The following is a 22,951-nucleotide window of genomic DNA, read 5'->3' on the forward strand; positions in this document are numbered from 1 at the left end:
GACATCCTATCTTGGATCTCATTGTCACCTTCCAGCAGCCCTCTGATGTAGGTACCATAATTACCTCTATTTTACATGTGAGGAGACTAAAGCACAGAGAGGGTAAAGAATTTCCCAAGCTCACACAGTGAGTTAAGTGCCGGAGCCAGCATCCAAGCTCAGGTCTTCATTCCAAAGCTAATGCTTTTATCCACTACATTCATTTTTCTTTGTGTTAAAGGGTCTGCAAACTCAAATGCCTACAGGAGTCAGACAGGCAACATAAATGGGAGATGTTTGTGCGCCTCTTACACACAAGGAATTGTCTTCTCCTTAAGAGTGTTCTTCAATTCTACAACCCACTTGAAACACATAGCTTATCACTTCTACTCTTAATAGAGATTTGAGTTTTAAAAAATTCCTTTTTACTTTTCTCTTAATTCTATTATAAAAGTACCCACAGCACAAGATGATGATATCTGACAACTGAACATTTGGCTTTGATGTCAGAGAGTAGTAGGGAGTGGCAAAGAGTGTGGCAAACTAGAGAGCTCATGCTCTGCCTGAAAGGGACAGCTGCTGTTCAGATCTGGCCAAATACCACCATGCAGGAATTGGCCTGCTGTGCTCAGACCTACCTCAGCATACAGCCCACAGGTGGCAGGTGCTTTGCACAAAGCTTGCCTATGCACAGATCTCTATCTTGTTTTGTAGGTGAGGACAAAAGCTCAGATAAGGTCAGCTCTTCTGGGCCCAGCTCCTCTTTACTTTTCACTTTTTCACTGTATCGCCCCAGTTCTCCCCAGTGAGAAATGCGCCAAGTACATTTTCCCCTGGAAGCAAAGAAAGAAAGCCGGAGAAACAGGAAGACCCAGTCTGTTACCATGTAACAGTGAGGAAACTGAGGCCTGCCTGGGGGCCCCTGCCTGCCGCCCCCCCCCCCCCCCCCCCCCTCTGCGAAGCGAGGCCTGCCTGGGGGTCTGGCGAGGCCTGCCTAGGGGTCCTGGCTCTGTGCAGTGAGGCCTGCCTGGGGGTCCCGCTGCCTCCCAGTTCCACGCAGCAAGGCCTTCCTGGGGGTCCGGTGAGGCCTGCCTGGAGGTCCTGGGGGTCCCGCCTCCTGGCTCTACGTGGCCCGGAGGCGGGACCCCTGGCTCGGGCCTACCTCTTTGGGGCAATCCATCAAGGAGCCTGGATGGGTGGGCGGGGCCTACCTCTTTGAGGCCATCGATGGTGGGGCTCCCGCACTGTGACAGGGCACAGGCCAGGCTGGGGGACCCCCCCACCCTCCGAGTACATGAATTTCATGCACCAGGCCTCTAGTATGCCAATAAAGTGATAATGAATGCCACAAAGCATAATGGTTACAACCTGGGCTTTGGAGCCAGATGTCTGGATTTGAATTCTTGCTCCACCTCCAATCAGTAGCAATTTATTTTTGGACAAATTATTTAACTTCTCTGTGTCTTAGTTTTCTCATTTGTAAAATAGGTGTAAGGTTGTGAGGATTGGTTAGTTAATACATGTAAAGGATTTAAATTATTCTTAGTAAATAAATGTGCTCAAATAATGTTAGCCACTGTCATTATTAAAACATTAAGGGTAGTAGAGATTTGTCATACTTGACAATAAATCGAGAGAGTGAAAGGCAGGCAGTATAGCACAGACTCTAGAGTCAGACCTGAGTTGAAATCCTGGCCCTTTCTCTTGCTGATCCTGTGATGCTGGGGGAGGTACTTGACTGCTCTGAGCCCTGGTGTCCTCAACTGCAAAATCAAGTGATAATTCCTACCTCAGAAAATTGTTGTGAGAATGAAATAAAATAAAACGTTTGAAGAGCTCAGCATGGGATCTCTCTGTGGCAAATGCTCCAAGTACTGCTACGGGGGTGTATATTTTTAGATTACTGACCGGTACTAAGTAAATTTATCTCATGCTAAACTTTTATAATAGGCTGTCTTTGTTATGGGGTGGGGCCACAACATTACTAACAAAGAAACAGAATTTCCGGAGGATGAGGCCCAGAAATCAGGGTTTGAAAAAGATTCCCAGGTGATTCTAATGTGCAGCCAAGGTTGAGAACCACTGTTCTAATGTATCTCCTAAAGCCTTTAAAAATTTTGTTGTTGAATTTATTGGAGTGACACTGGTTAATAAAATTATATAGGTTTCAAGTGTACAATTCTATAATATATCATCTGTATACTGTATTGTATGTTCTCGACCCTAAGTCAAGTCTACTTCCATCACCATTTATCCCCCCCTTTACCCTTTCCTACCTGCCTCCGCCCTCCTTTCCCTCTGGTAATCACCATATTATTGTCTGTGTATATGAATTTTGGTGTGTTTTTTTTTTTTTTGCTTAATCCCTTCACCTATTTCACCCAGACCCTCAACCCCCCTCTGCTCTGACAGCTGTCAGTCTGTTCTTTTTATCTATGAGTCTGTTTCTATTTTGTTTGTTTATTTTCTTCATTAGATTCTACATATAAGTGAAATCATATGGTATTTGTCTTTCAATGACTGGCTTATTTCACTTAGCATAATATTCTCCAGGTCCATCCATGCTGTTGCAAAAGTTAAGATTTCCTTCTCTTTTTTCACGAGCAAATAGTATTCCATTGTGCAAATGTACCACAGCTTTTTAATCCACTCATCTACTGATGGGCACTTGGGCTGCTTCCAAATCTTGGCTATTGTAAATAGCACTTCAATGAATATAGGGGTGCATATATTCTTCAGAATTAGTGTTTCTGGTTTCTTTGGATATATTCCCAGAAATGGAATTGCTAGGTCATAAAGCAATTTCATTTTTAATTTTTTGAGGAAACTCCATACTGTTTTTCACAGTGGTTGCACCAACCTGCATTCCCACCAAGAGTGCATGAGGGTTCCCTTTTCTCCACATCCTCACCAATACTTGTTGTATGTTGATTTATTGATTATAGCCATTCTAGCAGGTGTAAAGTGATATCTCATTGTGGTTTTAATTTGCATTTCTCTGATGGACAGTGACATTGACCATTCTATATAATAAAGAGCTAATATGCTAATTAGACCAGTGGGTGGTTGGTGGGGCCATGAGGCAGCCAGGGCTGAAAGGGCCGAGCCCCTTGGACGAATTTTGTGCATCAGGCCTCTAGTCTTTTCATATGTCTATTGGCTATCTGTATGTCTTCTTTGGAGAAGTGTCAATTCAGTTCCTTCGCCCATTTTTTAATTGGATTGTTTGTTTATTTGGTATTGAGTTGTATAAGTTCTTTGTATATTTTGGATATTAATCACTTATCAGATGTATCATTGGCGAATTGGTGGATTTTCTTTTCATCTGAGGATGGTTTCCTTTGCTGTGCAATAACTTTTTAGTGTGATGTAGTCCCATTTGTTTATTTTTCTTTTGTTTCCCTTGCCTGAGGTGCTATATATCAGAAAAAAATATTGCTATGAGATTTTACTGCCTATGTTTTCTTCTAGGATTTTTATGGTTTCTAGTCTTACATTTAAATCTTTAAGCCGAGAACCAAGATGGCGGCATAGGTTAACGCCGGAGTTTGCTGCTTTGAACAACTACTTCAAAAGTGAAACCAAAAAACGGAAGGGACATCACCCAGAACCACAGGAACGCTGGCTGAGTGGAAGTCCTACAACTAGGAGGAAAGAGAAATGCACACGGACACTCAGAGGAGGCGCAGTGCTGAAGTCAAATTCTGAGGTGCGGAGTGCGCGGAGCCGGCTGGCGGCGGAGGGCGAGGTTGGCGTTTTCAATCGGGAGGGAGTCGCAGACTCTGAGCACCAGATCCGGGCGAGTCTTTAGGGACCCAGACTCAAACGGGAGAAGCGGGACTGTCTGGCTTCGGTCAGAGCGAGTGCAGCTTTCTCTCCCAGCTTTGCAGCGGGTGCTGGGACTCAGAGAGGCAGAGCCCCTGGGGACAGGACTGAGAGCCGCCATAACTGCTCTCTCCGGCCCACCCTGTTGATCCTGTGCGACCCGCCCCGCCCAAGCCCTGCACAGAGGCATTTGCCGGATAGCCTCAGGCAAAGGCTAGATTAGCACCTCCCTAGAGGACAGAAGTTCTCTCACTGCTGACACAGCTGATTCTCATAGCCACTTGGCCTGGAGGTCAAACCCTCCCTGGAATTAGGTACAACAATCAAGGTTTAACTATAAGACTGCGAACAAAGACCACTAGGGGGTGCACCAAGGAAGCATAACAAAATGCGGAGACAAAGAAACAGGACAAAATTGTCAAAGGAAGATATAGAGTTCAGAACCACACTTTTAAGGTCTCTCAAGAACTGTTTAGAAGCTGCCGATAAACTTAATGAGATCTACACGAAAACTAATAAGACCCTCGATCTTATATTGGGGAACCAACTAGAAATTAAGCATACACGGACTGAAATAACGAATATGATACAGACGCCCGACAGCAGACCAGAGGAGCGCAAGAATCAAGTCAATGATTTGAAATGCGAGGAAGCAAAAAACATCCAACCGGAAAAGCAAAATGAAAAAAGAATCCAAAAATGCGAGGATAGTGTAAGGAGTCTCTGGGACAGCTTCAAGCGTACCAACATCAGAATTATAGGGGTGCCAGAAGATGAGAGAGAGCAAGATATTGAAAACCTATTTGAAGAAATAATGACAGAAAACTTCCCCCACCTGGTGAAAGAAATGGACTTACAGGTCCAAGAAGCGCGGAGAACCCCAAACAAAAGGAATCCAAAGAGGACCACACCAAGACACATCATAATTAAAATGCCAAGAGCAAAAGATAAAGAAAGAATCTTAAAAACAGCAAGAGAAAGAAACTCAGTTACCTACAAGGGAATACCCATACGACTGTCAGCTGATTTCTCAACAGAAACTTTGCAGGCCAGAAGGGAGTGGCAAGAAATATTCAAAGTGATGAATACCAAGAACCTACAACCAAGATTACTTTATCCAGCAAAGCTATCATTCAGAATTGAAGGTCAGATAAAGAGCTTCACAGATAAGGAAAAGCTAAAGGAGTTCATCACCACCAAACCAGGATTATATGAAATGCTGAAAGGTATCCTTTAAGAAGAGGAAGAGGAAGAAAAAGGTAAAGATACAAATTATGAACAACAAATATGCATCTATCAACAAGTGAATCTAAGAATCAAGTGAATAAATAATCTGATGAACAGAATGAACTGTTGATTATAATAGAATCAGGGACATAGAAAGGGAATGGACTGACTATTCTTGGGGGGGAAAAGGGTGTGGGAGATGTGGGAAGAGACTGGACAAAAATCGTGCACCTATGGATGAGGACAGTGGGTGGGGAGTGAGGGCGGAGGGTGGGGCGGGAACTGGGAGGATGGGGAGTTATTGGGGGGGAAAAAAAGAGGAACAAATGTAATAATCTGAACAATAAAGATTTAATTAAAAAAAAATAAATCTTTAAGCCATTTTGAGTTTATTCTTGTGTATGGTGTAAGAATATGGTCTAGTTTCATTTTTTTGCGTGCATCTGCCCATTTTTCCCAACACCATTTATTGAAGACTGTCTTTATCCCATTGTATGTTCTTGCCTCCTTTGCCAAATATTAATTGACTATAAAGGCATGGGTTTATTTCTCCTAAAGCCTTTATCACAATATTATTCTGAATTTCATCTAATCTGAGGGCATTGATTTTAAAATACCATTATTTTACATAGTACTAAAAAAACAAGAAATGCTGCCAGTTAAACTGACACAACATCAGCTATAAGACACATTCCAACTTCAGAGATGTTAAAATGTGGAAATGTATGCTTTAGAATTGATGACATGTAGTAGTTCTTTGTGAATGTGTCTGAGTCACCCCTTCCCACTGGATGGTAATTTCTTTAAAGGAAGAGAGGGATTATGTTTTATGCATCTTGTATCTGTTAGTGCCTAGCAGAGGCATTCAATAAGTGTCTGATTAATTGAAATAGTTATGGTATTTTTTAAAAGATTTTTAAAATTGCTTTTTAGAGAGAGGAAGTGAGAGGGAGAGGCAGAGAGAAACATCCATTGAGAGCAGAACATCCATCAGCTGCCTCCTGCGTGCCCCCTATCTGGAATCAAAACTCAGGCATGTGCCCTGACTGGGAATCGAACCAGCAATCTTTCAGTGCATGGGACAACGCCCAACCAGCGAAGGAGCCAGGACAGTTATGAAATAAAGTTTCCTTTCCTGGCCATTAGCAGACCTCATCATTTTGGTTCCTAATTGTCCTTTGTCTTGTCTTTTCTCCTGTTTAGTATATATGACCTCGCATTTAAGCCTGATGGAAACCAACTGATTTTGGCTGCAGGAAACAGATTACTGGTAGGATTTTGTCTGGGTTTCCTTTTTTTTCCTCCTTTCCTTCTTGTAAGTACTCTGAAATTTGACACACCTCGCCTTTTTTGAGATAAAAAAGGCAAGGGCAGAAAAACCAGTCATTACTTTTTTTTTTTTTTTTTTTTATTTACAAAGGGCAGTCATTACTTTTTAATAGGGAAGGAAATGGGCTATTTAAAACAGGTAAGTAAACTGTCTATCAGATAGGAACTTGTGAACAATACCTCCTTTGCAGTCATTAATCTTTCCCTTTTTACTTTGAGACACCCATGGAAGGTTGAAAACAATTAATCAAAATGTCTTTGAAATTGGGCTGGTGTCAGTTCACATTTTGTCCCCCTGAAAAATTCAAGCAACAGGATTGAAGGGACTCCCTCTATGAGAAGCCAGATAGTCTGACCCCAACTTTTAGGCACTGGCCTACCTAAACAACTCCATATGGATGTTGAGCTATTTTTCATGTTTTCAAAGAATATAAGCTCCCTCTGGAATCTATCCCAATGTATAAAAGTAATTTTCAGAGAACTTTTTATGTTTGACCTAAAAACCTTTGTATGAAGTCTCCTTCCTTCTGCATAAGGCGACTTCCTCTTGCTCTGTTGTCTCTAAATATACAGACTGACTGATCTCCATTCTTTCATGGTAACTACATAATCTTAAAGTCATGGTTAAATTGTTCTGCAGACTTCTTTTCTCAGGGTAAACAGTCCAAATCCTTTTAGGTCCCTCCCCACCCCCCGTAGTTTATTTTCTCCAACACTAATTGTTTGGGGAGGGGTTTGCCTTGGTTTCTCCACATTTTTAAAATCTCCACATATTAATACATCTTACACAGCTGTAAAATATCCTAAATCCACATTACAGCTGAATTTTATGATACTCCCTGTGATATGCAAACCCAGAGTTCAGGTCTGTGACTTTCAAATTCTTGGTAGCAAATATGAAACATCCTCTATGACTTAATCATGTTGTAGGTGGTTCTTTCTATGTGCTGCCTTTATTCGGGAGGGCCTAGCTTGATTGGCAATATGTTCAAATTCACATAAGAATGAAGTTTGAGGAGAAGTTCCACAGAGTAAACTTTTGTTTCTCGAGGATTAATAGTATGTTCCTGGTAATAAAATGCATAGAATTAGGACCTCTACTTCTTGGGTTTTCCGATATTAAGTCACATTCTTTCTGGTTTCTCAGTGCAATTTTTACTTGACACACATTTAGAATATTGAAGAATGTTTTGTTATTGTTAACGTAAAAACATTCAAACCTGTAAAGAATTTTTATGAGTTTATTTGAGCCAAACTGTCGACAATTGCCTGGGAAGCAGTATCTCAACGGATTGGGATAATGCTCTAGAGAATGGTGGTTTCTGGTCTATTTTTATACATTGCAAATCAAAGGAAAGGACGTAGGTGGGGGTTACATGAGATCCATTGGTGATAGATTAGAGAGCAAAGTGTGTGTGTGTGGGGGAAACCCTGGGATTGGATAAAAAGTAAAATGATAGACACATACTTAGGTGGGTGCAGGATAGTTAACAGTCAAAAATTAACATGATAACAATAACAATGAAGGAATTTGTGGTATCTGTCCTGGCGCCCAGGCACATTAGGTTGTACCTCAAGGAGTCCGGAAAAAGGGAAATTACAAGTTACCCAGACATTTCAAGGATGTTATCATAGCAGCAAAAAGACAGATAGGCTCAGTTAAGGAAAAAGTTGACCATGTCAGTGAAGATACTGGCCTAGGAGGTGACTACCCACCATAACTGCTTTTAGTTAAAGTTTAATTTCAGACCATCCTTTGTGGCTACTTTAGGTCTTTGAGTTTGCAAGACTGCCAAGCAGGCCTTCCCTGAGCTTGTTAGGTTAGCGTGTGGCCCCTTTCGTCCACATTATAAAAACAAAAATAGCAGCAGCAACCTGTAGGAATTCTAACTAATGAATGCCATTTGGATAATGTGTACTTTTGTCCCTTTTTTTGCCAGGTTTATGACACCTCTGATGGCACCTTACTTCAGTCCCTAAAGGGACACAAAGATACAGTGTACTGTGTGGCATATGCGAAGGATGGTAAGAGGCTGCTCTGGGTTTATAGGCTCTGTAATGGTCTCATGGCTTTTCATTTTTCTCCTTAGTCACTCTTTTATCTTTTTAGTAAGCTGAAGTACAGCTTGCAGTTTCAGAAGATAGATAAGTCTCATAGACTTTATTTCAATCATTTTATTCAATGAGTTTTATTGAGGGCTATCTATGTGCCAGGCACTGTTCTAGCTGCTTGAGGTACTTCAGAGAACAAAACAGACAAAGGCCCCTGCCCTTATGGGGCTTATACCTATGGGGGAGGGGGAGGGAGAAGGGGCAGTATGAGGGATGATATGTAATAAACGTAAGTAAATTAAATAGTGTGCTGGAAGATAAGTGTTAAGGAAAAAGAAAAAGTAGGTCAGAATAAGGGGATTGAAAGTGGTGGGTGGGACAGTGGATTGAGTATAGTATTGAATAGGGTAGTGAGATAGACTTACTGAGTCAGGCACAGGTGAGCAAAGGCTTGAAGGTGGGGAGGCAGTGAGATTCTGATGGTGGGCATCTGGGAGAAGGAAGAGAGTTCCTTGCAGAGGGTAGAGCCATTGTAAAAACTCTCAGGTGGGAGTGTGCCTTTCAGGGGCTGAGGCAGTGAGAATCAGGCAGAGCAGTAGGGGATGAGGGTAGAAAGGTAACGGACATTGGGTGGCCAGATCATGTTGGCTGTCATGAGTATTTTGGCTTTGATGCTCAGGGAACCACTAAGAGTTCTGAGCAGAGGAGAGATATGATCTGACTTGCATTTTAGAAAGATCCCTCTAGCTGCTGAAACAGCCTACAAGGAGAGAGAGTTGGGGCAGGGAGATGAGCGTGAGGAAGCATTATCCAGGCAAGTTTTATAACACTGGTGATGGGGGCTCAGACTTCTGGGAGCAGAGGAAGTGGTAAGAAGTGGTCAGATTCTGGATATAGTTTGAAGGTGGAGCCAATAGGATTGCCTGACAGATCAGATGTGGGGTATGAAGAAAGGAGTCAAGGGGGACTTCATGGTTTTTTGTTTTGTTTGTTCATTTGTTTTAAAATAATAGTTTATTGATTTTTAGAGAGAGAGGAAGAGAGAAGAGAGAAACATGGATGTGAGAGTGTAACAGTATAATATTGATCAGCTGCCTTCTGCACGCCCCCACCCAGATCAAGCCTGCAACCCCATATGCCCTGACCAAGAATCAAACCACAACCTTTTGGTGCACGGGACGACGCCCAACCAACTGAGCCACACTGGCCAGGGTTGATCTCAAGGTTTTTGACCCGAGATACTGGAAGGATGGCGTTGCCTTCCACTGAGATACGGAAGGCTGCAGGTAGAGAAACATACAGTGGGAGATCAGGAGTTCAGTTTTGGACATGTTGACTTGAGAAAAGTTGGTGCTATAAGAGAGAGGAGAGGGCATTGTCAGAACAAAGCATCCAGTGGGCAAGAGAAGATGGGTTAGACGGAGCATGGTGGAAGGTAGAGGATGTTGCTGCAGGTGCTGGCAGGGGGCGGGGGTATGTGGTGGTAGGTTTCTAATGGAAATTCTCTTCCATTCTTTCAGTGAAATAGGAAGCAACATCAACTGAGAGTGAGGATGGGAAAGGAGGTGTGAGAGAGTTAAGGAGAAAGGAAAAAATGTAAAATGTAAAATGACATGAAGGGCCCACTTGAAGCTTGAAAATGAGATCAGTTGCTTTGATTGTCTTTTTCTCCACCACTTTGAGCTGCATAGATGCAAGGGTGGGGGAGGTGGAGAATTGGATTTAACTGAGTAGTGGATTTACAAGCATCTCTGAAAATAAAATAAGAGGGTGAAGGAATGGAAGATGTATGCAAAGGAGTGATTATATACATTGACCTCAGCTGAGTAATGAGAGGTGAGAGGACTGCAGGGGATGGAGAACAGCAGAGAGATGGTAGGTTCTGGTGGGATTGAAAGATTAGGTGGTGGTCAGAGAAATGGGTACATGAAGTTGCTTTTGAGAGTTAAAAATAAATCCATGCTACCCACAGCGTGGGACTGATAGAAAGAACACAGGTTTTGGAATGAGATGGCTTCAAGTTCCAACCCCAAAAGCTCTGAGTTTGAGATGATTATTGAATCTCTCTGACTCTCAATTTTCACATGTGTCAAATGAATATAATATGGAAGATAGCATTCTGTGACCACTGCTGAGAAGCCACAGAATCAGGGTGTTATAGTGTTTTAACAAATCTTTGAAATCATTCAGACTCCAGGCTTTTAACTTCTTTTTATTGACAGACCTCTCTGAGGATCCAATAAAAGCTGTAGACCTCTTTCTAGAAAATGCACATATTTTATATATACACACAATTTTGTGCATACAGTTTTAATCTGATCTAGCCCAATCTCCTCATTTTTTAAATTTTTTATATGTTTTTATTGATTTCAGAGAGGAAAGAAGAGGTAGAGAGAGATAAAAACATCAGCAATAAGAATTGATCGGCTGCCTCCTCCATGCCCCCTACTGGGGATTGAGCCCGCCCGCAACCTGGGCATGTGCTCTGACTAGCATTGAACCGTGACCTCCTGGTTCTTAGGTCGACACTCAACCACTGAACTACCCCAGCCGGGCTCAATCTCCTAATTTTAGACCTACATAAAAACCTAGAGAAGTCAAATCACTTACTAAGGTCATGCAACAAGTGTTAGTGGCAAAGAAAACACTAATTTCTTGTCTTTTAGATAAATGTGCTATGCCATGGAAGTCATGTTTTTTTTTATGTGTTTTTGAGTTCAAGTTCAGAGTAATACCTTTAGGAGACCTGTGGGACCTCTGGAGTTTATAAGCCTTGGGGCTCTTAGGCCTACAACACCATTAAGACCCTTGATGATTTCAGAGTGTGATCTGTCATCAGTGGCATTTGTAAGCACTTTGCAGAGTCCCGTCACACACATCTCATTTGATCCTCCCAATAGTCCTCTGAAACAGACAGGAAACGGATTCTCAGCTCCTCTCACAGATGAGAAAACAGGCTTGGAACGATCACAGGTAATGGGCAGAGCTGGGCCCAACCCAGGTCTTCCAACTGCAGAGCCCTTGTTCTTTCTGGTACATCATGCTGCCTCTTCATGACACTTACTAAACAGTGATTAAGAAGTCTTTTAACTTCTCTCAACTGGTCTTTTTCCCTTGGCCCTGGAAATGGAGATACCCTTCCCATTGGCTAATCAGGGAGATATGCAAATTAACTCCCAGCCAAGATGGCGGCCGGCAGCCAGGCAGCTGATGCGAACAGGGAGGCTTGCTTGCTTCAGTGACGGAGGACTCCAACGTTCCCCGCCTGACTTGCCGGCCTCTCAGCTGCAACTCTAAGCAACTATGTTGCAAATATAGAAGCTAAAAAACCCCTAGAAACCTGCTTTACTCAGCCTGGGCTTCAGCCAGCCGGACCGCAACATTGTATCAAATACAGACAGTAAACAAAGGCCAGAAACCTGTTTTCAGCAGGCCTCAGAGCTAAAGCTGGCCCAGAATAAAAAAAAAAAAAGAAAAAGAAAAAAAGGAGCGGTTGGGAGCTTCAGTCACCCATCAGCCTGAAAACGGCCCTCAGCCCCTCAGCCAGACTGGCCAGGCACCCCAGTGGGGACTCCCACCCTGATCCAGGACACCCTTCAGGGCAAACCAGCCAGCCCCCACCCATGCACCAGGCCTCTATTCTATATAGTAAAAGGGTAATATGCCTCCCAGCACCGGGATCAGCGGAGCCGTGAGGCCTCCCGGCACCAGGATCAGCGTGACAGGGGGCAGCGCCCAAACCCCCTGATCGCCCTGCGGCTCTGTGTGTGACAGGGGGTGGGGCCACAATCCCCCCCGCCCCCCCCCCCCCCCCCGCCACAGGCCCTGCTCTGTGTGTGATGGGGTAGAGCCATAACCTTCCCATCGGCCCTGCCCTGAGTATGACAGTGGCGGCGCCCCAACCCCCTGATCGGCCCTGCTCTGTGGGTGATAGAGGGCGGCGCCCCAACCCCCTGATTCGCCCTGCTCTGTGTGTGACGGGGGGCGGTGCCCCAACCCCCCTGATGGGCCCTGCTCTGTGAGTGACAGTGGGGAGCTCCTCAACCCCCTGATCAGCCCTGCTCTGTGTGTGACAGGGTATGGAGCCCCAACCCCATTGATGGGCCCTGCTCTGTGCATGACAGGGGGCAGTGCCCCAACCCCCTGATCCGCCCTGCTCTGTGCGTGACGGGGTGGCGCCGCAACTTCCCTATCGACCCTGCCTTGAGTGTGACAGGGGGCGGTGCCCCAACCCCCCAATAGGCCATACCCTGAGTGTGACTAGGGGTGGCATCGCAACCTCCCAATCCGCCCTGCTCTGTGCATGACAGGGGGTGGCACCCCAACGCCCCAATCGGCCCTGCTCGGAGCCTGACCAGGGGCTGCACCTAGGGATTGGGCCTGCCCTCTGCCACCCGGGAGCAGGCCTAAGCCAGCAGGTCGTTATCTCCTGAGGGGTCCCAGACTGCGAGAGGGCACAGGCCGGGCTGAGAGACCCCCCTCCCCCCCAAGTGCACAAATGAAAATCTCATCTGTCACTCTTGCTTAAAGCCTTTCTTTGGGATAAATCGAAAGATCTCAATTGTGGCCCTGAAGCTCCTAGAGATCCCTCCCCTTTCCTCCTTATCCCTTCACAGTTCCTGTGCCCTTGGAGTTCCATGCTGGCTGTCTTTCAGCCCCTTAGACATGCCAGGCTTTTCCTTCCTCAAGACCTTTGCCAACTGTTCTATCTATGTGGGTCGCGCTTTCTCCTCTCTTTGCACCTGGCTAAGGTTTGCTCAGCCTTTAGGTCTCAACTGAAGGATCTCATCCTCAGAGAAGCCTTCCCTCATTTAAATTAGGTACCCCAAGTTATTCTCTCTCATATTTCTTTTGTTACCATATTTTAGTTGTATTGGATCAATTTAATGCTTGCTTTTCCCACTACTCTGTGAAGGTAGCAATTATGTGTGCTTTAATCACTACTTGATCCTTAGCACAGAACATGATTCCTAGCAGATCGTAGACTCTCAATACATCTTTGTTTACTCGGTGCCAGACAGACCAGGATCTGAACCCAAACTTCCTGACTCTAAAGTACTGCTGCCTAGTACTGATAAGAAGAAGGAGTAGAGAAGCAGCTGGTACTTATTAGAGACCTTAAAAGAACCAGTTTTCTAAGAAATATTCTGGGAAATGTTGGTTTAAAATAAATGTGAGAATTTTCTTTTTAAAAATACTTTTAGGCAAGCGCTTTGCTTCTGGATCAGCTGACAAAAGCGTTATTATCTGGACGTCAAAATTGGAAGGCATTTTGAAGTACACGTAAGTAACAATTTAGATGTACAGTATTGTGATTTTGACTCTTATCTTATTGAGCAACTATAGCAAAAGCACCTTAGAAAAGATATAAGAAATAACTTCTTTCTCTGCAATTAAACTTGAAAGGAAGTTATGGCGTTATGTGGTGGTATAGGAAGATACGTGGATGAACATTTCTTGAGCACTACTAGCTTGGTCAGCGCTGGGCTTTGTTTTCATATAGCTAAGTTTAGTGAATCTGACATCACAGATTCTACCCTGTCCCAACTTTTCCTCTTGCATCTCAGGGAATGGCCTCATATCCACCCAGTGGCAACAGCCAGAAACTTGGGGTTGGAATGCTCCAGGCTTATTTCACTGCAGAGGCTCTGCTCATAGTCTTTTTTGTTCCCTAGTTAACACTGCTCACCCTGAGGCTCTCAGATTCAAATGCTGTTTCTTCTGTGAAACCTTCCTGGCCCTCTAGACCTGGTCAGGTTCCTTGATGGCATTTCTCACAGTTGTGGTTTTACATTTATCTTGTGATTGATGGATATCTCCCATCAGCCTTTAAACTCCAGGAGGGCACACACTGCGTCTGTTTTTGTTCATCCTGTGTCCCTGATATATGTATTAGGTACTCAAGTGATTTTTTAAAAATATATTTTTATTGATTTCAGAGAGAAAGGGAGAGAGAAATAGAAACATCAATGATGAGAGAGAATCATTGATCGGCCATCTCCTGCACATCCCCCACTGGGGATCGAGCCTGAAACCTGGGCATGTGCCCTGACCAGGAATCGAACTATCACCTCCAGGTTCATGAGCCTACACTCAACCTCTGAGCCACACCGGCCGGGCTTTCTTAACCATTTTTAAGTGTACAGTTCAGTAGTGTTAAGTATATACATGATGTTCAGCAACCAATCTTTAGAACTCTTTTCATTTTGCAAAACTAAAACTCCGTACACATTAAACAACTCCCCTTCCCATTCCCCAGCCCTTAGCATCCACCATTCTACTTGTCTCTATGAATTTTACTATTTTAGGGACCTCATGTAAGTGGAATAATATAGTATTTATCCTTTTGTGGTTGGTTTATTTAACTTAGCATAATATCCTAAAGGTTGACACATGTTATAGCATGTGTCAAAATTCTCTTCCTTTTTTTTAAAATCCTACCAGAGCACATGCTTAGAGAGAGAGAGAGAGGAAGGGAGAGAGAGAAAGGAACGTCGATGTGAGAGAGAAACATTGATCAGTTGCCTTCTGTACATGCCCTGACCGGAATCCAACCCACAACCCAGGTATGTTCTCTGACCAGGAATTGAATGAGCAAGATTTCTTTCTTTTTTTTTTTTTTTTTTTTTAATAATTTTTTTTTTTTATTGCTTAAAGTATTACAAAGGGTATTACATATGTATCCATTTTATCCCCCCGCCCTAGACAGTCCCCTAGCCTCCCCTATCCCCCAGTGTCTTATGTCCATTGGTTATGCTTATATGCATGCATACAAGTCCTTTAGTTGATCTCTTACCCCCCTACCTCCTGCCCCCCAACCCTCCCCGGCCTTCCCACTGCAGTTTGACAATCTGTTTGAGGCAGCTCTGCCTCTGTATCTATTATTGTTCAAAAGTTTATAATGGTCTCTATTGTCCATGAATGAGTGAGATCATGTGGTATTTTTCCTTTATTGACTGGCTTATTTCACTTAGCATAATGCTCTCCAGTTCCATCCATGACGTTGCAAATGGTAAGAGTTCCTTCCTTTTTACAGCAGCATAGTATTCCATCGTATAGATGTACCACAGTTTTCTAATCCATTCATCTACTGATGGGCACTTAGGCTGTTTCCAGATCTTAGCTATGGTGAATTGTGCTGCTATGAACATAGGGGTGCATATATCCTTTCTGATTGGTGTTTCTGGTTTCTTGGGATATATTCCTAGAAGTGGGATCACAGGGTCAAATGGGAGTTCCATTTTCAGTTTTTTAAGGAAACTCCATACTGTCTTCCATAGTGGCTGCACCAGTCTGCATTCCCACCAGCAGTGCACAAGTGTTCCTTTTTCTCCACATCCTCTCCAGCACTTGTCGTTTGTTGATTTGTTGATGATAGCCAGTCTGACAGGTGTGAGATGGTACCTCATTGCTGTTTTGATTTGCATCTCTCGGATGATTAGTGACTTTGAGCATGTTTTCATATGTCTCTTGGCTTTCTGAATGTCCTCTTTTGAAAGGTGTCTATTTAGGTCCTTTGCCCATTTTTTGATTGGATTGTTTATCTTCCTTTTGTTAAGTTGTATGAGTTCCCTATAAATTTTGGAGATTAGGCCCTTATCAGATATGTCATTGGCAAATATGTTTTCCCACACAGTGGGTTTTCTCGTTGTTTTGTTGATGGTTTCTTTTGCTGTGCAGAAGCTTTTTATTTTGATGTAGTCCCATTTGTTCATTTTTTCTTTAGTTTCAAGTGCCCTAGGAGCTGTATCAGTGAAGAAATTGCTTCGGCATATGTCTGAGATTTTCTTGCCTTTGGATTCTTCTAGAATTTTTATGGTTTCCTGTCGTACATTTAAGTCCTTTATCCATTTTGAGTTTATTTTTGTGTATGGTGTAAGTTGGTGGTCTAGTTTCATTTTCTTGCATATATCTGTCCAATTTTCCCAACACCATTTATTGAAGAGACTATCTTGGCTCCATTGTATGTTCTTGCCTCCTTTGTCAAATATTAATTGAGCATATTGGTTCGGGCCGATTTCTGGGCTCTCTATTCTATTCCATTGATCTATATGCCTATTCTTGTGCCAGTACCAGGCAGTTTTGAGAACAGTGGCTTTGTAATACAACTTGATATCTGGTATTGAGATCCCACCTACTTTGTTCTTTTTCAGGATTGCTGCAGCTATTCGGGGTCTTTTTTTATTCCAGATGAATTTTTGGAAAGTTCGTTCTAGATCTCTGAAGTATGCTGTTGGTACTTTAATGGGAAGTGCGTTGAATTTATAGATTGCTTTGGGTAGTATGGACATTTTAATGATGTTGATTCTACCAATCCATGAACACGGTATGTTCTTCCATCTGTTTATGTCTTCCTCTATGTCTTTTTTCAACGTCCTGTAGTTTTCTGAGTAGAGGTCTTTTACCTCTTTAGTTAAGTTTATTCCTAGGTAGCTTAGTTTTTTCGGTGCAATGGTAAACGGGATTGTTTTTATAATCTCTCTTTCTGAAAGTTCACTATTGGTGTATAGAAATGCCTCAGATTTCTTGGGGTTAATTTTGTATCCTGCTACATTGCCAAATTCATGTATTAAGTCTAGTAGCTTTTTGATGGAATCTCTAGGGTTTTGTATGTATAATATCATGTCGTCTGCAAATAAGGACAGTTTTACTTCCTCTTTTCCAATTTGGATGCCTTTTATTTCTTCTTCTTGCCGAATTGCAATGGCTAACACTTCCAGTACTATGTTGAACAGGAGTGGTGAGAGGGGGCATCCCTGTCTTGTTCCTGTTCTTAGGGGAAATGGTGTTAGTTTTTGTCCGTTGAGTATGATGTTGGCTGTGGGCCTATCATATATGGCTTTTATTATGTTGAGGTATGATCCTTCTACTCCCACCTTGCTGAGAGTTTTTATCAAAAATGGGTGTTGAATTTTGTCAAATGCTTTTTCTGCATCAATTGATATGACCATGTGGTTTTTTTCTTTCAATTTGTTTATGTGATGTATCACGTTTATTGATTTGCGGATATTGTACCATCCTTGCATCCCTGGGATAAATCCTACTTGGTCATGGTGTATGATCTTTCTGATGTACTGCTGGATCCGATTTGCTAAGATTTTGTTGAGGATTTTGGCATCTATGTTCATGAGGGATATTGGCCTGTAATTCTCTTTCATTGTGTTGTCTTTACCTGGTTTTGGTATTAGGGTGATGCTGGCTTCATAGAATGAGCTTGGAAGTGTTCCTTCCTCTTGAATTTTTTGTAGTAGTCTGAGGAGGATAGGTTTTAGTTCTTCCTTGAATGTTTGGTAAAACTCCCCTGTGAAGCCGTCTGGTCCTGGGCTTTTGTTTGATGGAAGCTTTTTGATGACTGCTTCAATTTCTTCCATAGTTATTGGCCTGTTGAGATTTTTAGATTCTTCCTGATTGAGTTTTGGAATGTTGTATTTTTCTAGGAATTTGTCCATTTCCTCCAGGTTGTCTAGTTTGTTGGAGTAAAGCTGTCCATAGTATTTTTTAACAATCATTTGTATTTCTGTGGGGTCTGTTGTTATTTCGCCTCTATCGTTTCTGATTTTATTTATTTGGGTCCTCTCTCTCTGCTTCTTGGTGAGTCTGGCTAGAGGTTTATCAATCTTGTTTATCCTTTCAAAGAACCAGCTCTTGGTTTCATTGATTTTCTGTATTGTTTTTTTGGTCTCTATGTCATTTATTTCTGCTCTAATCTTTATTATCTCCTTCCTTCTGCTCACTCTGGGGTTTTCTTGTTGCTCTCTTTCTAATTCTTTGAGTTGTAGAGTTAGATGATTTACTACCATTTTTTCTTGTTTTTTGAGATAGGCCTGTAGAGCTATAAACTTCCCTCTCAGGACTGCTTTCAATGTGTCCCATAGGTTTTGGATTGTTGTGTTTTCATTGTCATTAGTTTCCAGGATGTTTTTAATTTCTTCTTTGATCTCATTGGTAACCCAATCAATATTTAATAGCATGCTATTCAGCTTCCAGGTGTTTGAGTATTTTGGGTTGTTTTTATTGTAGTTTATTTCTAATATTATGCCATCGTGGTCTGCGAAGACGCTTTTTATGATTTCAATCTTCTTGAATTTGGGGATACTTGAGCAAGATTTCTTTCCCAGGACAATGCTCAACCAACTGAGCCACACCAGCCAGGCAGAATTCTCTTCCTTTTTAATACTGAATAATATTCTCGTGTATGTATAGACCATTTTTCTTTATCCATTTATATGTTGTCAGTGGACACTTGAGTTGCTTCTATCTTTTGGCTATTTTGAATAATGCTTCTATGAACATGGTTGTACAAATCACCAAACAACTTTTGAATGAATAGACGAATGAATGAGTGAAGTTGTGAGTAAACTGTTACCCGGAAGTAAAGGAATAAAACAGGCTGAGATGCCATGTGTGGTACATGACTCACTTAGCTTTCATTGTTGTCTAAGGATTTGCCATATTTTCAGATCTTAGCCTGAAATATCTTTTTACTATATTTTTATCTATTTCAGAAAGGAAAGGAGAGGGAAAGAAAGATAGAAACATGAATAATGAGAGAGAATCATTGATTGGCTGCCTCCTGCATGCCCCCTACTGGGGATCGAACCTGCAACCCGGGCACATGCCCCAACCAGGAATCAAAATGTGACCTCGTGGTTCATAGATCGACACTTAACCATGCCGGCTGGGCTTAGCTTGAAATATCTTCACTGCACCTCCATCTTATATTTCCAGGCCTTCACAAAACAATGAGAATAACAGCCATTAATAAGCCACTTCTTATGCAGCTGGCACTAGACTAAGTGCTTTACATCATTGTATCAGCTCACAAAGCAGAGGTGTCCAGCACACTAGTCCTGGTGGAGGTGGCATTTAAGCTTGGCCAGGCTGATGAGTGGGTAATGTTTAAGAGATAAAAATGGGTTGAGGGGCAATCCAGAGGAAGGAGAATTAATTCCTATGCTTTTTTGTTGGTCACTTGCATAAGAGCTTGTGATGTGTAGTCAGACTGTGGGTTCATCATTTCAATTTTCAGTTGTAGCCATCAAAACATTTGCAGTTTGCTGCATAATCCTATCTAATAAAAGAGAAACATGGTAATTGGCGTACGACCGCTACCCTTCCCATTGGCTAATCAGCAAGATATGCAAATTAACTGTCAGCCAAGATGGCTGCCGGCAGCCAGGCAGCTTGAAACTAATATGAGGCTTGCTTGCTTCAGTGACGGAGGACTCCAACGTTCCCCGCCTGCCGCTGCAGGCCTCTGAGCCTGCAGTTTCAAACATTTTAACAAATATAGACGCTAAACAAAACCCCAGAAACCAGCTTTCAGCCGGCTGGGATCTCAGAGCTGGAGTTGATACAGAGTTTCGATTATAGAACCCAAACAAACCAGATACCTGCTTTCAGGAGCGGAGGCCCAAGAGCTGGAGCCTCGGAGCTAAAGCTGGCCCAGAATAAAAAAGAAAAGGAAAAAAAGGAGCAGTTGGGAGCTTCAGTCCCAGCCTGAAAACAGCCCTCAGCCCCTCACCCAGACTGGCCAGGCACCCCAGTGGGGACCCCCACCCTGAAGGGTGTGTGACCAGCTGCAAACAGGCATCATCCCCTCATCCAGGCTGGCCAGGCACCTCAGTGGGGACCCCCACCCTGATCCGGGACACCCTTCAGGGCAAACCAGCCAGCCCCCACCCATGCATCAGGCCTCTATTCTATATAGTAAAAGGGTAATATGCCTCCCAGCACTGGGATCAGCGGTGCTGAGAGGCCTCCCGGCACCGGGATCAGTGTGACAGGGGGCAGTGCCCAAACCCCCTGATCGCCCTGTGGCTCTGTGTGTGACAGGGGGCGGGGCCACAACCTCCCTATCGGCCCTGCTCTGTTCATGACAGTTGAAGGCGCCCCAACCCCCTGATCAGCCCTGCTCTGTGCCTGAAAGGGGGGAGCTCCCCAAACCCCTGATCACCCTGCGGCTCTGTGTGTGACAGGGTGCGGCGCCCCAACCCCCTCACCCCACAGGCCCTGCTCTGTGTGTGACGGGGTAGAGCCATAACCTCCTCATTGGCCCTGCCCTGAGTGTGAGAGTGGCGGCGCCCCAACCCCCTGATCAGCCCTGCTCTGTGGGTGATAGAGGGTGGCGCCCCAAACCCCAGATCCGCCCTGCTCTGTGTGTGACAGGGGGCGGTGCACCAACTCCCCTATTGGCCCTACTCTGTGAGTGACACGGGGGAGCTCCCCAACCCCCTGATTGACCCTGCTCTGTGCGTGACAGGGGGCAGCGCCCCAACCCCCTGATTGGACCTGCTCTGTGTGTGACAGGGGGTGGCACCACAACCTCCCCATCGACTCTGCCTTGAGTGTGACAGGGGGCGGTGCCCCAACCCCCCAATCGGCCCTACCCTGAGCGTGACTGAGGCTGGCATCGCAACCTCCCAATCCGCCCTGCTCTGTGCATGACAGGGGGTGGCGCCCCCACTCCCCAATCGGCCCTGCTCTGAGCCCGACCAGGGGTTGCACCTAGGGATTGGGCCTGCCCTCTGCCACCCGGGAGCAGGCCTAAGCCAGCAGGTCGTTATCTCCCAAGGGGTCCCAGACTGCGAAAGGGCACAGGCTGGGCTGAGGGACACCCCCCCCACCCCCCCGAGTGCACAAATATTTGTGCACCGGGCCTCTAGTCTATAATAATAAAAGGGTAATATGCTAATTAGACCACGTGTCCTTCGGGATGACCTTCTGGATTAAGCCAGGGCTGCGAGGGGAGCCCGGGTCCCGGGTGCCGAAGGGAAGCCCAGGCCCTGGGTGCCAGAGGGAAGCCAGTCGGTGCCAGCAGCCAGGGGAAGAAAGCCCTACTCTTTCATGAATTTCATTCTTTGGGCCTCTGGTAATCTATAATTGTTTACTTCCCAGGCACAACGATTCTATCCAGTCTGTCTCCTACAATCCTGCTACCCACCAACTTGCATCTTGTTCCTCCAATGATTTTGGTAGGTTCCTGAGAACTTGTCCTGGAATAACTGTAGATTTGAGCAGAAAATACTGAAATCTCTCCAGAAGGTGGTGGTTTTGTCCCAAGAGAGTTATGATATTTCTCTCCCTTAATTGGCTGGCAGGTTGGGCAAGGGTGGGGAAACAATAGTTATTCTTTAAAATGTGTAGAAACCAAGAAAGTGAATGATGACACTGAGTCTGGTAAGAAATCTGGAAAACAGCAAGAAAGGCCTCAGGGAAGGAAAATGGAGAATGGAGAGCACTGGTATAACTTGGTGTTGCCACCTCTGGGAAGCCTTCCATCCCTCACAGACAGTTCAGTTGTCCCCACCTTCGTGTCCTTCAACATCTGTGTATGTGTGAAATTCTTCACCATTGTAACTGCTTCTTGTTCAGTGTTTCACCATTGCTACTGGTGTGGTGGCTATAGCTGTCTTTCCTGAGGGGTTGAATGCTTTGAGGCATTCACTCTGGCCTCAGCACTGGCATAGTGCTGGCACAGAGGAGGGGTTAGCGTAGTGTCCATTGAGGCAGGGAGGGAAAGTAAGCAGAGGCTTGTAGGTTATCTCTATTCAAGGTCACTTCCTTATCTAGATGAACGTGTTTCTACCATCTGTCTACTGATAAAGTTCTGAGGTTCAAAAGAGAGAATCCTCCTATATAATAAAAGCCTAATATGCAAATTGTCCCCTTGGGCGGTTGTTTGGGAGTTCGACCACTCACTATGATGTGCGCTGACCACCAGGGGGCAGTGAGGAACATGGCGGCGACCAGCAGCAGCAGCGGGCAGCAGTGGAGGTGCTGCCAGCCCTGATGGGCCCTGACAAGAGTGGGATCATGGAGGGGTGGTGGAGCAGGTAAGCAGGTGGTTTCAGGCCAAGGCAGGTGTGAGTGGGGGCCCAATTGCCCCACTGATTGCCCCACAGACAGCCACCAGTGATGGTGACAGGGTGCAGGGGGCCCCTGGCCCCGATTGATCGCCCACAGGCTGGATGGTGGAGCAAGTGAGGGGGGGCAGCACCAGGCCAAGGCGGGGTGCCAGGTGGGGCTGCGGGGCTGCGAGGCTGGGGTGCGAACTGGGGCCCAATCCCCGCAGGCCACCCTGAGGAACCCCACCCATGCACAAATTCGTGCACCAGGCCTCTAGAATATAAATAAAAGGGCAAAAGACTATCATTCATTAATAAAATATAGCATTTTCTTCGTGTGAGGGTCTGGTCAATGGGCTTACTTTTGGGATTAAGAAGACAAAATAGAATCCCTGCCCTCAAAGAACTTGTAGTCAGGGGTAAGAGGGGAGGTAGAATTTGTAAAAAAGTAATAGTGAGTAATAACAGTACTTATTGAATGCTTGTGATGTACTAGGTACTGTGCTAAGGATAAAAATGAATTCCTATTTGAGCTCTATGACAGCCCTTTAGGTCAGGTTATTATTCTCATTCTCACTCCAATGATGAAAAAAGAATTGGGGCTTAGAGCAAGCAGTTACTGGTTACCCAGCAAGTAAGTGGTGGAACCAGGGATTGGACTTGAGTCATGTAAGCACTGCTGAGGAAGGCCC

General features: G+C 44.4%; 1 protein-coding gene across 3 annotated transcripts in view; it reads left to right on the forward strand.

Moving 5' to 3' along the window:
- The window catches only part of IFT122 (intraflagellar transport 122), a 73,989-nt gene that overhangs the window by 1,525 nt on the left and 49,513 nt on the right, over positions 1–22,951 (forward strand). For all 3 annotated transcript variants that reach the window (XM_059663649.1, XM_059663652.1, XM_059663651.1), the window contains exons 2-5: positions 6,235–6,301; positions 8,301–8,385; positions 13,617–13,695; positions 21,310–21,386. In XM_059663649.1, the coding sequence (XP_059519632.1) occupies positions 6,235–6,301; positions 8,301–8,385; positions 13,617–13,695; positions 21,310–21,386 (308 nt within the window). The remainder of the gene's footprint in view (positions 1–6,234; positions 6,302–8,300; positions 8,386–13,616; positions 13,696–21,309; positions 21,387–22,951) is intronic.

This window comes from Myotis daubentonii, chromosome 14 (assembly GCF_963259705.1).
Source record: "Myotis daubentonii chromosome 14, mMyoDau2.1, whole genome shotgun sequence".
NCBI lineage: Eukaryota > Metazoa > Chordata > Mammalia > Chiroptera > Vespertilionidae > Myotis > Myotis daubentonii.